Below are 15,869 nucleotides of genomic sequence, written 5' to 3' on the forward strand. Positions count from 1 at the left end.
CATTTTTCCTGATGGGTATGACAGGATCAACCAAACAAGTTAAACATGGAAAATAGTCCCATCTCTCAGTTTCAAAGCATATTCCTGTTAGAAAACCGCATAAAAAGTGATAGATTTCAAATTAGATCTCAGTCCCACATAGCACTAGGAACTCTACAAGCAATATATAACATTTTATATATCAAAATTTCAGAAGAGAACCAAAACATTACATATATTCCAAAAAAAATGAGATGAACAAATGTAGTACCGTGCAAAATCCTTCAAGCAGTCAAAAATATAAAACATTGCTGTCAACCTTTTTCCAAATAAAATTGATTTCAAACACATGGATTTCATTTGGTGCAAACATGGTTAATACATGAGAAAGGCCTCCATCGAACTCTGACAAGAGAAACAAAAATACGAACAATTTCAAATCTCACATCGAACTGTGACAAGAGAAACAGAAACCTGAGCAATTTCAGGACAGGATAAACATGAGATCTAATCAGCATCAAAATGAGCATATTGATTGAGAATCATTTTATTATAGATTTAGCATTGTATCGTCACACTCTCTTTCTTGCTGGTTTGGTTTCAAAAGAAGATATGCTGTGACAGTTCTTTTTGCTCATTTCAAGATATTCCTAAAGATGCATTTCACAAAAAGATTGAGCCATTATCTTTATTTATTCATAGATGCTTTATCCTCATATTATTGAAGAGAATATTTAAGTGATGGTGCAGATTCTTATGTTCCTATTTTTCAAAATGCAATTGTTTTGCTCTTAGTGTTGATGCAGTTGCGGACAATGGAAATTGTGGTAGAAGTAATATAATAGAGAAAATAGATGACAGATTTCTAAGCATATAAAAGAATGCTTCTTCAACTTTAACTTACAGAACTATCTTGTAAGCAGATTAGGAAAACAATCAAAGATCAGCTTGAGAGTACAAAGACCTCGCTTGAAACCAATTGGAACCAGTGCTGTGAAAAAAGAAAAAAGAAAATCCCATATAAGTACCTGCGATCTCTCTCTGCAAGTGCATGTTCTACAAGTACACTGTAAGCCATATCAGTGGTTGACTGGGAAGCTATATAATCCTGTCAGCATATAATCACTTCAATGTCAAACACAAAGAAAAAATTATATACCTTTCGTCACAGAGCTAAAATATTAGTTCATTGAAAGGATAAGGCTGGGGAACAACAACAACAAAATAAGGTAACTTGTAGAATTAACAAATACAGTGACTGAATGCATTCAATATATTTACAGATGAATCTCCCATATTGTGAAAGAATCATAATTGGCTGGTTCAAGACAAACCGGATTGGTCAGTTATCAGCACAGTTCAACACATCGGTTCAGTAAATAAGCCTTCCGGCACATGCCTCTCCCCTCCCAATGCATGCAACTCATGAAGCTTCCTCTAGCCGCTCCACTCTCTCCCGACGCGTACGAAGCCTCATCTGGCCACTCCTCTCTCTTTCGACACGTCCAAGTGAGTCCCTCCCTTCTCTCTCTCTCTCTCTCTGATGCTTTCATCCCTTCCTTTCTTGGTGGTCTCGATTACTTTGCCGCCGCCATCTTCGAACCTCCACTACTCTCGCTTCTTCTTTCACGTCGATTTCTTCTGATTGACTTCTTAGGATGGGAAATTTCTATGCCAACGACGTCCATGGCGGGATGGGAGGCACCACCTCTAGTCAGGCCGAAAGGTTTAAGAATGACAACACCAACGAGACTGTCAACCACTTTCTCAAGTCACACGGCCTTTGTAGGCCTCCACTCCTAGATCAAGGTTTGACTCCTGATCTAGAGCCCAAGAAGCCCTATATTTCTACTCTCTCCATCCCAGGTGAGTCACCTCCTCTCTCTCTCCTTCCTCCCCCACCTCCCTCTCCCTCCTCTCCCTCTCACTCATCATAGTTCTGAAATGCCGTGATTTGATGTAGTACGAACCGACACTATACCATACCAGTCGTTGTTCGGCATGCCTATCGGTACTAATTCTTCCAACCTTGGAATTAGGGCTGTTAGCCTTTTGAAGCAAACACCCAAAATCAACTCAGGAGACTTCCTAGATTATAACATAAAGGGGTTTCTATTAAGGCCATGGTTGTTATGAACACCTACCTAGGCACCTAGTCACTTGACCTAACCTAGCTCACACCTAGGCAACGCTAGCCTAGATGACCACTACACAAGTGCCCCCATGATTTGGGCACTCGCCTGGGGTATTGGGCATTGCCTGGACAACCCAATTTCACTAGGCAGATGCCTAGCTAGATCCAATCGGCTAACCAAACTAGACTCAATGTCCAATGGTACGTGGGGTTGGATTTGGTCAAGCCAACATAAAAAAAAGGAGATGAGGAAAAAAAGAGAGCTAATAAGCATCCATCTCCTCTTCCTCTTGTCTGTCTCTGCTAGGGCATCTGTATCTGCAAATTGGCCTTGTCAGCTTCCGACCTCGAGCACCTGTGGTCGATGGTGGCTAGCGAGCCTTGCTTTGTGGCCGCCAAATCTCCACTCTCCTCCCTCTCTCTCAATGACAAGGCTCTCCCCCATTCCTTCTCCACTCTCGACAGTAAGGCAATCTAGCTTATGTCCCCGTCGAGTACTCCATGCTTCAGTGTGGTAACTATCTTTCTCCCACTCTCCACTCTCTGGCAGTCGGCTTCTCCACTCTCGACTCTCCAACCATCCATCTGGCCACCGACACCACCCGTCACCATCCCTCCTCGCCTCTCCTCCTTCACTTCTCCTTCACCACTCTCTCTCTCTCTCTCTCTCTCTCTCTCTCTCTCTCTCTCTCTCTCTATGCGCGCTTAATAATAGTTGCATAATGGTGCTTCTATATTTTTACATTGTGCTGTTCGTACTTTTAGGTCTATTTGTAAGCACCTCATTTTTATATTGTTTAAATTGATTATGCGCGCATATTTAGTTTATATTTTTTGATTATTGATCTTGTATGGTTGTCTAGGGGATATGGACCCACATTCACATGCAATAGAGACATTTGAGCTGAGGTACCATCATTGTTGTATGCTTTTATTTCATAGATTTTGATGAAATGATAAAATTGTAATTGGATTTGAATGTATTATGTTTCGAATGATATTCATGTGTTAAGTTCATCACTGTATCTTTGGATCATGTGATTGGACAATGTATTAAGAACAATACAAGTTTTAACTAATAATTGAAATACATTAAGTTATAAACTATTTTAAAAAATTTTGTAGAAATTCTATCACCTGCATTGTCGCAGGCGATCGCCTGGGTTATTGCCTAGGCTATAGGAGAGCCTGTCACCTATAGTCGCTTAGGCTATTTGACAACTACGATTAAGGCATCACTAGGGGATACATTTTCTATCATGTGTTACTTATGTGATACTCCACAACACAATGGTGCAATATCACTATGGTACTACAATGACAAGGATACAACATTCACACCACATCTATTCTAGAATATGCCCAAATTCTGGAGGGAGGCATCAGTGAAGCTCATCGCCTCTGTGACTTCATGTCCTGTGCATCACACGTGACATGCTCTAATTAAAATTATAATAGTACTACGAAATTGGCATAGTGGTTATAGGGTGCAAAAATATTTAATTGTCATCAAACAAGCATACTATCAATTAAACATTGATATGTACAAAGCATCAATCATGCTTCAGCAATTTATTTAATCAAACTGTAAATCTTATCTTTTAAAGCTAAGAACAAATAACTAATGAATTACACAATGGGACAATACAGCATAATCATTGTCTAGTGGATATGGGATACCACTGAATCCAAATAGATAACATCTTACATGAACCACGAGACCATAATAAAATAATTTAAAATCTAGATGATATGATAATCAGAACAGAGTGATGCATGCAACGGAAAGGCATTAGCATACCTTTAAAGTAGGACACCTTACTCAAAATTACTAGTTTCCAAGAAAAAACCTTGTTACAAATCATAACAAGTATAACTCAATGCTTATTCCTATCTTGTACAATAAAGTATAGAATGGGAGAAGGTATTTCTAAAGTAACCATAAGATGAGATCATTGATTCTAATCAACTTCTAGGGTTCATTAGGATCATAGGATAAAATTTCTCTTGATAATTACTCTACCTTGACAAAATATGAACAAGCGATGTTATCATGAATGCTACATCATTGTGCAGAAAGAGGTGGATTTTGCCTTCTCATGAGATCTACTCTGGAAATATCATTAGGTACCACACATAAAAAAATCATCTTTCCTTGCATAACATCAAAACCACATAATTACATGAACCTCATAAATTTAGAGGACCACCTAGCAGGGAAGCACACTGAGCCAGTTCTGGTACAAGCTAATACAATCAAAATATAAAAGAACCAAACCTAATTAAATGATTTATTTTGCTTAGTCGTTCAAAATTGGCCTCTCTTTGTCCCATATGATTTCTAGCAGGGGATTTTACAAAAATTACCCACTTTATTTCTGTTTTTGGAGATTTGGGCCACTATTTTTAATTCTAGAAAAGGCCCGGATTCTAATTTTTGGACAATTTTCCTCCTAGCCCCAAATATATTCTCCAGCAATTCTATATAAAAAAGATTCTACATCTAGAGCTCCAAAAACATGTGCATTTCCTATAAAATATGTACATTCAACTTCACTTAAACATACAGCTTAAGAATATCTAATGGAGCTAGGTGCAAAAGTGTCTAAAATTTCAAAACCAAGTCCTTCTTGCCAAAATATAGAAGCAGTCCAAATATGCAAAGAGGAAAATAAAGTGGGTCACTTTCACAAAATTTCCTTTCTACCATCATTCAATATAAAAAGAAGAGAGAGAGAGAGAGAGAGAGAGAGAGAGAGAGAGAGAGAGAGAGAGAGAGAGAGAGAGACTTAACTTTAGCTGTGTTTGGCTCAAAAAAAATGCAGGAAAAGGTTTTCAAAAAAAATGAAATAAGGGAGAAATAACCAATTTTGTCAAACTTGTTTATGTTAAGAATGACCTCTGTTTCCAATTTATATGATACTTCTGGATCTTCCAAGTAATCAGAATGATCCCCAAAAAAGAAAGGATTGGATTGCCGTATACTTGGCATTGTGTTTTTCTTTATGAGATTATGGGTTATTCTTAACATGTTTTAGACTATTGTAGTCTTCAATAAAACACTCTCAAGAGTTGATGTGAATGGATTTTTAAAACTAATGTTCTGCACTAGCTTTTCCATCCTTAAGGAATAAAAGAAGCCCACTTATATGGAAATCTCATAACTATATTAGAGGGAGCCCACTCTAAGGCATACCCTTTAAATGTCATTACTCCCAAATATATGAACTGAACATTTTATAATACAGATAACACTTCTATCCTTAAGTGGCATAACCTCATATCAAAAAAGGAAAGAAATGAAGACAGCTAGCCATCAGACCTAGTTCCTACTCACTGAGAAGTGAACGATTGCAGATATAGGCTCATGAATCCCTTTATATTTTGATGTTTTGCAGCAGATCACTGGTGTAAAATGTAAAACAACAAGCAAATCTATTGAAAAGATTAGCGCCTGCAAACTTGGTTAAAGCTATAATGGTTTTCATCAATGCCTAAGAAAAATGATTTAGTACAGAAGGTTGCATCGATTTCATTCTATGTGGATCCCATCTTTGGATCAAGATCAGCCGAGAAATTAGGATCTTCTTCCATATTATGAAATGTACAGCCCCTCAGGTCATAAGATATGACTTGATTATGCTATGTAGGTATTAAATCATATATTATCATATTTTCTATAATTCATTTGCCTATATGGCATTTAAATTACTTATTGGTAATAAGACTTAAGTAGTAAAGTTAGCTACCTTGTTACTGTATGTAGTCTTGTTATGGTAATGAACTAACCAGGTACTTCGAGGGACCTATATCCTCCAAACAAGTTAACACAATATTTCAATGAAAGTAGTCATGCTTTTCTCATTGCATGGGAATCAAATAAATAGACAGCATTACAACGGGAGTAAACTAACTAGCCAAAATGTAGCTTACTGGCCTAGCGCTACAATAGGAAACTAACTATAGCTAACGGAGAATATCTCTCCGTGGGCCTGGTCAACAATAACAAGGAAATAACAGCAAAGCAAATAATAAGGCAAGTAACACGAGGCATGCAACCACTTTTTTGGCACTTTGGTGAGTGGGGAGGAACACGTAGCACCCCATGCATCCACCATGCAACTACGTAGCAGAGGCACGTAACACGAGGCATGCAACCACTTCTTTGGCACGTTGGTGAGTGGGGAGGAACACGTAGCACCCATGCATCCACCATGTAGCACGTAACATTTACCCTTCCCTCCGAAAAACCATGTCCTCATGGTTTGGGAACTTCTACCGGAATTGTTCATAATCTTCCCACGTGGCGTCGTCGACCGTGGTTCCCACCCATTTCACTAGCACCTCAGTGGATGCCCGATTTCTACGATCTAAAATTGTCTTCGGCTCCAGTTGTAATGTTCCTTCAGGAGTGATCGGGGGTAAAGTTGGCTGAACTGGGATGTTGGTACTGAGTTTGGGTTTGAGGCAGGAAACATGGAACACCGGGTGGGTTTTGCAGTCCTTCGGAAGAGAGCTTATAAGCCACCTGCCCGATACATTGGAGCACCTGAAAAGGCCCGAAGAATCGAGGGGAGAGCTTCAAATTATGGCGAAGGGCCAAAGAATGGTGGCGGTAGGGCTGCAAGCGGAGGAAAACCTAATCGCCTACAGAGAAGGTTCGCTCGGTGCGGAGACGGTCGGCTTGTCGCTTTATACGTGCTGGAGCTTCCTGAAGGTTGTTTTGCAGAAGAGATAAAATCTGGTCTCGTGTACGTAGGATCTCTTCCCCTGTTGCCACACAAGTAGTGCCCGTAACATACGAAATAAGCTTCGGGGGACGGACACCGTAGACCGCCTCATAAGGAGTGACTTTCGTTGCTTCATTGGTGTTGGTATTGTACCAAAATTCTGCCAAGGATAACCAAAAAGACCAATCTCGTGGCCGAGAGCCTGCAAAGGTGCGAAGGTAGTGCTCCATGCTCTTGTTCACAATTTCTATTTGGCCATCGGTTTGTAGATGATAGGAGCTGTGAGCAAGCGTAATGCCCTGGAGCCGAAAAAACTCTTGCCAAAAATGGCTGGTAAAAATAGGCTCTCGATCACTTACTATGGATCGCGGCATCCCGTGGAGTTTGAAAACATTGTCAATACATAATTGTGCAACTGTGGAAGCAGTGTATGGGTGGAGAGCTTAATAAAATGGTTGTACTTACTGAGTCTATCGACAACCATAAAGATTACACTGGACCCTTTGGATGGCGGAAGACCTTCAATAAAATCCATGGACAGCTCCGACCATATACATTGCGGAATGGGGAGTGGCTGAAGAAGGCCCGCTGGTTTGAGGTTCTCGGCTTTATGTCGTCGGCAGACATCACACTCGCGTACATGCTGCTTAACATCCTCTCGCAAGCCTTTCCAAAAGAATTCTCTCTTCAAGCATTGAAGCGTCTTGTGAAAACGAGAGTGTCCTCCCTGTGGGCTATCATGCATGTGGCAGAGGAGCTGTTGCTTTAAGTGGGGCTGGTCACCAATTAAAATCCGGTCTTTATAAAATATGAGCCCATTCCGCAATTGATATTTAGGAGAATCCATTGTACCTTGCTCTAAATGAGCTTTGATAGCTCTTAATGCTGGATCTGTGAGGTAGGCGGCCTTTAAGTCGTCAGACCAAGTTGCAATAGGACCTGTAATAGCTGTGAGAGAGTGTTGTTCATCCCTTTGTGATAGTGCATTTGCGACACAATTCTCCTTTCCTGCTTTGTACTCCACAAATAAATCATACCAATTAACTTAGTTGCCCAACTTTGCTGCATAGGCATTCCAATTCGCTGCTCCAAGAGATACTTCAAAGATTGTTGATCAGTCTGTACAATAAAGGGCTTCCCAAGGAGGTAAGGTCGCCACTTTTTAACGGCTACCACTAAGGCAAGTAACTCCTCGTAGGTGGAGAGGTGTTGATTTCGGCCTTTAAGAGCATGACTAAGAAAGGCTATTGGCCACCCGGCTTGCATTGAGACCGCCCCAATGCCAACTCCCGATTCATTGCCTCCACAGTGAAAGGCTTCGAGAAATCCGGGAGAGCTAAGACCAGTGGAGATGTTATTGCCCTCTTAAGTTGGTTGAAGGCGGTAGTGGCTTCGAAAGTCCAATAAAAAGCATTTTTCTTTAGCAAGAAAGTAAGAGGGGCTGCATTCTTACCATAATCGCGAATAAATTTTCGGTAATAACCAGTAAGTCCCAAAAATCCTCTAAGAGACTTCAAAGAAGTGGGAATTGGCCAAGTGAGCATAAAATCAATCTTGCCGGGATCGGCTTGAACTCCTTCTTTGGAAATGAGGTGGCCAAGATAGTCGATTTGGGAACACTCGAACTTGCACTTGGAAACTTTGGCGAATAGGTGGTGCTTCCGGAGTAGGCCAAGAACAATATGCAAGTGATTGAGATGCCCTTCTCAGGTCTTGCTATACACCAAAATGTCGTCAAAAAATACTAAGACAAATTTTCGTAAAAAGGGACGAAAAATGTCACTCATTAAACCTTGAAAGGTAGAATGAGCATTAGTAAAGCCAAAAGACATTACAAGATACCAAATGTTATGGTAATGAACTAATCAGGTACTTCGAGGACCTATATCCTCCAATCAAGTTAACACAATATTTGAATGAAAGTAGTCGTTCTTTTCTTATTGCATGGGAATTAAATAAATAGACGACATTACAATGGGAGTAAACTAACTAGCTAAAATGTAGCTTACTGCCCTAGCACTACAATAGGAAACTAACCATAGCTAATGAAGAATATCTCTCCGTGGGGACCTGGTCAACAATAACAATAACAAAAAAATAACAGCAAAGCAAATAATAAGGTATGTAACACGAGGCATGCAGCCACTTCTTTGGCACGTTGGTGAGTAGGGAGGAACACATAGCACCCCATGCATCCACCATGCAACCACGTAGCAGAGGCACGTAACACGAGGCATGCAACCACTTCTTTGGCAAGTTGGTGAGTGGGGAGGACCACGTAGCACCCCATGCATCCACCATGTAGCACGTAACAAGTCTGCACTGGTGAATGGAAGCCCATGTCGCAAAAAAAGAAGCAGCTCTTCCCAGGCTCCATCACCAATGAAGGAATGTGTATCCTTCAATGAGTGAAACTCCTAGGGCCTTTATCGCTGGGCGTGCTTACATCCTAAAGCATTATGAGCTATATTGGTATCAGCCAGACCAACCTCATTCTCTCTTTCTGAATTCACTGTTTCTTCATCAGCAGGTGGGGAATTCGAGACTCCAGCCTCACCCAAGAAAAAAGAAAAAACTTCAATCAATGAATAATCAGTCATTCCATTTGTTCTTTCAGCAAGTAGGCGACGCGAATCTATGAAGAAGATTTTCAATTGGATACCAATTTCATGGATGCGTTTGAAGGCCTCGAGATGACTCTTGCAGAAAAATTCTGATGTTGGGAAGCCTTAAGAAACCGGCAGTTTTTTTTCCCGAATGATGTTCTTTTGAAAATCAAGAACCCAAAAAACTTGTAGACCAGGTGATTCACTGCCTCGCTCTCGCTAAAATGGTGATGAATCTGGTCCTAGAACCAAAAATAAATAAACATACTCCTCAGTTGACTCAAAACTCTAATCGGAACTCGAGCTTGGATTGACATTTTGTTCAAAAGGCCTAGAATCCTGATTTTTTTAATAAATTTTATCATTTGCTTTTTCCTAAAACATTCTAACCAAAATGATCATTAAATTGACAGGTAGTATATAAATATCATGAATAATGAGACACCAAGTTGTATTAAACATGTTATATACGAGCTCATGTTGTTAAAAACTAGACTTCTTGCATGTGTGGCTTTTTATTCTTCATTCATCTACTTTGTATTTAGCCCATATTACAATTTTCACATTTCTTATATATTTTCAAAAAATGCTTGAAAGAAATCAAATAAAATTTTACTATTTGCGATCCAATTCGATCCAACCAACGCAACAATTTACGAGTCAATCCTGAACTTAAGAACATTTATCTCAATTATAATGATAGAGATGTTATCAAAGGAAATTTAAGCCAAGATAAGAATCTCGACCTAATAACAGTCATGTTAAATATCAAAGGTAATGTGTGATTGAACTTGAGAAGCAGTAGGAGAGAATATACTATCATCATCGGGCCATAAGCACGTAAAAACACAAGGAGTCACAATGTGCCATTGAGTTTAAGGAGTAATGGTGGAAAAAACACTAAAATAGGATTGATAGTGTCATAGGAATAGACAGGTCAAGATCATATCTACCAATGCTACTCTAGTTCCCACAAGAATGACCGACCAATATGTATGCAGTGGATTACTAAATAGAAAGAGCGTACTAGAGAGAAGAGACCAACAATGGTGATTATAATTGGAGAAGTGACTGGATGAATCTCGCGAGATGCTCGAGGATGTATAGCCGTGAATTAGCTATAGTACATGTGGATGTGCCAATGTAATTAACAAAGTGGAACCTATGAAGGTTTTTTTGTGACTGACATGCTGAGTTCAAATGTGAGTTGGCATGGTACAATGAAAAGCTGCATATAGAAATGACACATGGAAAATGTGGCAAGCAGCACATAGTCAATGATGTCTTGCAATGGAAGCATAAAAAGGCAAAGCAAATAGCCAAATGCATATCTAGAACGGTAACAACAATAATGATATGCTATGAGCTAATAGAATAGAACAATAGCTAGGCACAAAGTGGTAAACTACTTAGTAGAATCATATGGCAACGACAAAAAATGGCTAGCAAGTTCAGCAAGTAGAAAGGAAGACTACCAAAGAATTTATGAATCATAAATTCGACATTACATGCACATAATGACAAGAACTACAAGAAAGCAATATTGACCTAAGAATATTATCTAGGCAAAGGTAACATGACAAATGGTTAGTTGAATCTAACAGCAAGAACTAACAAAATTAATTAGAAAAGTATCAAAGGGCAGTGAAAAGGGTTACAAACGATCCAAGCTGTCCATGAACGGCACGTGATCAGCTCGGCGATCAACCTGTTTGGGCTCAGTTTGAATAGGAAAAGAACCTAACTCAAACAAATTTTAAAGCTAGGCTCACAAACAAACCAAGCCTGAGGCTTATAAAAGTACATAAAAGCTCGGCTCGACTTCGTAAACAAGCTCATTCATACTCGACTGAGATCCCATAAAAGCCAACCTACAATACCTTCTGTTAATCTTGGCTTGAGCTTGATTAGCCCTTTTCATACAGCAACCAAACCTGAATAGCTTACCACTCGGTTGGACTCAGCACATTTGCATACCTCGCTGCCACAAAAGATGACATCTATTGCAACTGCAGCTATAATAGTAGAAAGAAATCTCTAGCGCAATATAAGGCGATAAAAGAAACCTAAAGTAAAGAAACCTAGAGTCAAAGAAACCAATCCACAAAGATTCCAACAAATTCAGAAAAACAAAACGTTACTCAAAAGCATGGAACAAAGCAAGCCATCCCAATAGCCATTCTCGGCCATGCATCATTCATTTTAACTAAACCTAAAATAGTGCTGTTTTTGGAGTTATTTCATTTATGCTTTTAAGAAAGTACATTCTTTGTCCTCATTTTCTTTCAATCCTTCCAGTTACCATTTTAGACATTTTGTGCACCTTCTTGGTGCAATTTCAGTTTCTTCTTCTTATCAAATAATGATTCCTGAAGCGTTTTGAATAGTCATTATCCAAGGCCCAAGAAACATCTGTACATGAATAACAGGATTATATAAAAGAACTAACATGAAATTTCTGTAAAAATGTCATAACGAAAAGATTAAGGCTGAAAAGATCATGATTGCTTGTGAAGTATGACCAATAACTATGGTTAAAGTAGAGATCAGCAGACAATAAACAATCTCAAGATTCTAAAGCAGTGAGTACTGCTAATATAATCCTGGCAAAGTGAATATACCATCACAACAAATAATTAAGAAAAACAGAAGAAACCGTACAAATAGGTGAAATCAACAGCTAAAAATTACAGTTCAAGACTAGTGATGGCTTCTCCTATTAGGTTTACCGTAAGAGACCTCACTATCAATACCAAGAAGGATAAAAAGGAAAGAAAGAACATAAAAAACAAGCAGACATATAAATTCTAAGCAACAGAGGGAGGGGAAACGGAGAACAAAGATCAAAGAAACAACCATAGTTCCTATGACACAAAATCTGATGGATTCCAGCTCAAATTCCCCAAATCCAACCCCACCATCAATATAAAATATGGGCGTATACCCGTTCACAATTAACCCTCGACAAAAACCAAATTTGAGATCAAAACGCCCAAGAATCAAGTACCAGAAAAGCAAGAGCAGTAAAGAAAGGAAACAAGAACAAGAAGGCTCACCCGGAGAGTCCTGGCGGCCTCGGAGGCAACGGCGGAAGGGTTCCCATGGAGAAGGTTGGGAGCGGAGGGGGAGAGGCAGTCAGCGACGGCCCCCCGGAGCGGCTCCGGCGGCTTCTTGGCCGCCGGGGAGGATCTCTGCTGCCGCCCGGACGGCGCCCCGTACAGCCTCGCGCTCGCCGGGCTCCGCGACGGACTGTAGCTCAGCGCCCTCTTCGGCCCTCCTACCGGCTCCTCCGCCGGCATTCTATCCCTCTCTCTTCCCTCTTGTCTCCCACTAGCCCGATCACCCCCTCTCTCTCCCTCTTGTATAGCTCTCTCTCTCTCTTTTTATCTCTCTCTTTCTCTACTTCTCCCTCTCTTGCTCCACATTTGAACGCCTTCTTTCTTTCTTCTCGCTCACGCTCTCTCCTCTCAGTCAAGGAAGAACGATGAAAAAAAGCGAAGGAAAAAAAGGATCGAGGGATTTGGAAGAGAGATTTGCTGGAGTCATGAGAGAGAGAGAGAGAAAAGAGAAGCGGCGCCTTCGGAATCCTCGTTTCGACTTGTCCGGGGAGCGTCATAGGCGGCACCCACAAAGAAACCCCAAAACGGAATGCCGTGTGTCTCTCGAGTGCTGACTTGGGTCCGTTTTTGAGGTCCACTACTCGGGTGTCGCTACGAGTTGGGTATATTATGAGATGATTATAGCTGGCAATGCTTCCTGGGGCCCACCATCAGGGCTTCTTTTTAAATAAATTAATCCGCATGGCACAGACTTCCGCTAGTGTCCAGATTCCAGCGAGGTTATCAGCTTCTGAAATATAAAAAAAAGTTCGTCTTTCACACCCCTCCGACCAACAAATTCTATGGGAAACAGCAAGTCAATAAAATTAGGGATTAGATAGCTATTCATGTGACCAGCCATTTTGGTAGAATCTTATAAACTGAAAATGAAGAGTTATCTTGGACACTCCAAAACATTTTTTTTCTAATTTTATTGGATGTATCGATACTCATCAAATATGATCTATCCGCTTTAGTGGAAAAAAAAACAACTCGACACAGATGAGAAGAAAGGCAGGATCTCTTTCTTATTTTCAACCCTGCAATAGGCTAATGATGACTTCTGGTGGATCACAAAATTTAGAAATTTGAGATCTAAGCTTCGCAGTAATTTGAGAACAAATGGTGATACGATCTAGGATACATGTTATGAGTTTGCAGCATTTATCATTTCAAAAGTTGATGAAATGATAATATTCTTGTGAGACGTCAAACTGTGGAAGCTTAATTGCATGTTGATGAATAACATAATCAATGCATGCTCATCATCCCAGTTTGTCGGCATAGTCTATCAATTACGGAGTTAAAAAGATAAAAATAACAAAATTCTCTATTTAATTATTGAGGAATGCTTTGGTAATAGAGAAAATTGAGGAAAATTGTTAAACAACTGATATGTAACTCTATTGTCGCTCCCTTTTCAAGCAATGCATTGATTACATGTTACCCATATATCACCTTTTACCGGCTTTGATTTAAAAAAAAAAAATCAAGTTTGTAATAATGGATTTATAGTTTTTGGTAACCAAAAATCTTGCCATACAACGAAGCTTAGAAAATGACCAAAAAAATAATACACAACAAGGAAAAAATTAAGTACACAAGCATAGAAGGTTTGTTATCATATTATAATTGTTGTTAGTTTTTCAGCTATAAAACATGGTTAAAGAGTTAGGAGTCTCTCCGATTTATAGTTGAGTTGGAAGAGTTCTAATCCAATCCCCAATTATTACACGGTACTAGAAAAATCACCAATCAAGAACTGAACTTCTTCGATAGAACCACGAACCAGAGAAATTCCAATCTTATGGTCAAATTTATACAAAACACTTAAAAGGCAATTAATAAGAAAGAATACTATTTTATTCACATTCAATATTTAAACCATCGTATAGCCTGCTATGCTTCTCCATGATTGTATTTCAACAAGCCTCTCTCTCTCTCTCTCTCAAATGTGTGCCCATGAAGGTATAAGCTGCATTTGGAAGCTTTGAAGCCCAACTCATGCAAACAGAGATCAAATAGCGGCGGCATTTGCGTTGGATTTGGATTTTATCATAATTTTCGACAATATCAATTACAGAATAGTATTATTAATCAATCATCGGCAGTCATCCTGCCATGCTTCACAGACATACAACGGACACCATCATGTATACAATTGGATCTTGAATTGGGATTTCTTTTTTTTTTTTCCCTTTCTTCCTTGACTATGAGACCAAAAATCTACTGGTGGCCTTTATGTCCCCAGAAAATGCTACCAGTCAAATGTCAAGGACGAAACTGGGAGAACCCTGTGCTTCCTTTTCCCAGCTGCCGTACTATTCCCCCCGCCCTTGCAGTACGGCACTGCTTCCTCCTCGTTTGGGTGCCGTCCAAAGCCTGAACGCCAAATTGCGCTGTGTGGGGATGGGAAGAACGTATCCACCAAATCAAGTACTTGCATTCATTGCGTTAAAAAAAAAAGAGAGGAAAGAAACGTCCAGCAGCCACCATATGGAGAAACGTACTCCAATAGCTTCCAAGCAATCGAGGCACAGTTGGGTTTTCTCTTTTTTTGATGAATACAATAAATTCTTATCAAGGAAAATGGGGTTTGATGAATGACTATAATCATTTTGGATATAGATATAATAAACCATCCCAAATAAAGAGCCATATAAAATAAGAGTCCTATCTATTATTCAAAGCAAAGAATCAAATAATAATAATCATACAGTCCAATATAAAGAAATGTATTAAATAAGAATTGTATTATCCAAAATAAAAACTATATTAATAATATTATTAATATAGGTGCCCATGATGCAGAGCTCAGCACAAGCTGAAACTAAAATTATATATAATAGATAGTGAAAGCTCACGGGATGCTGATTGGGTGACAGATATGGGATGTTCGATGCAAGTTTGACTGGGCATCCAATTTTTCTAACTACAACTTTCAATGTATAAAGATTGTATGGTTGTACCCATAGAACTATGGTGTATAATCATCTTGATATCAATAAAAAGTAGTCTTGCAGATGCTACACGGTTGAAGCAATCAAACAAGACAATACGGAGTGGTGCCAAATTAGTTTTTCCGCAGGGGCATCCTTACGGTGGCAAGCCACTGAATTTCTTAAAAAAGCTTTTAACCGGAGCATATTTTAGATTAGACCAACAATACTGTTGACAGACCTTAGTTTCAAAAAATACTTAAAATCATCAAAAAAAGAAAGGAGCTTTTGGAGAATACTTCAACCCATGCACTGGAGATATGTTTAAAGCATCAGGCATCCAAAATTTTGGGAAAACTACTCGATTCACAAGTCATTAAACA

The 15,869-nt window shown here is 39.4% G+C and overlaps 1 protein-coding gene across 3 annotated transcripts in view; it reads right to left on the reverse strand.

The window, feature by feature from the left end:
* LOC103723019 overlaps positions 1-12,998 on the reverse strand; it is a 29,921-nt gene extending 16,923 nt beyond the window's left edge. For all 3 annotated transcript variants that reach the window (XM_008813806.3, XM_008813804.3, XM_008813802.3), the window contains exons 1-2: positions 12,506-12,998; positions 1,008-1,087 (exon numbers count right to left, since the gene is read on the reverse strand). In XM_008813806.3, the coding sequence (XP_008812028.1) occupies positions 1,008-1,087; positions 12,506-12,748 (323 nt within the window). In that variant the 5' untranslated portion in view covers positions 12,749-12,998. The remainder of the gene's footprint in view (positions 1-1,007; positions 1,088-12,505) is intronic.
* Positions 12,999-15,869: the final 2,871 nt, after the last annotated feature.

This window comes from Phoenix dactylifera, chromosome 13, assembly GCF_009389715.1.
Source record: "Phoenix dactylifera cultivar Barhee BC4 chromosome 13, palm_55x_up_171113_PBpolish2nd_filt_p, whole genome shotgun sequence".
Lineage (NCBI taxonomy): Eukaryota > Viridiplantae > Streptophyta > Magnoliopsida > Arecales > Arecaceae > Phoenix > Phoenix dactylifera.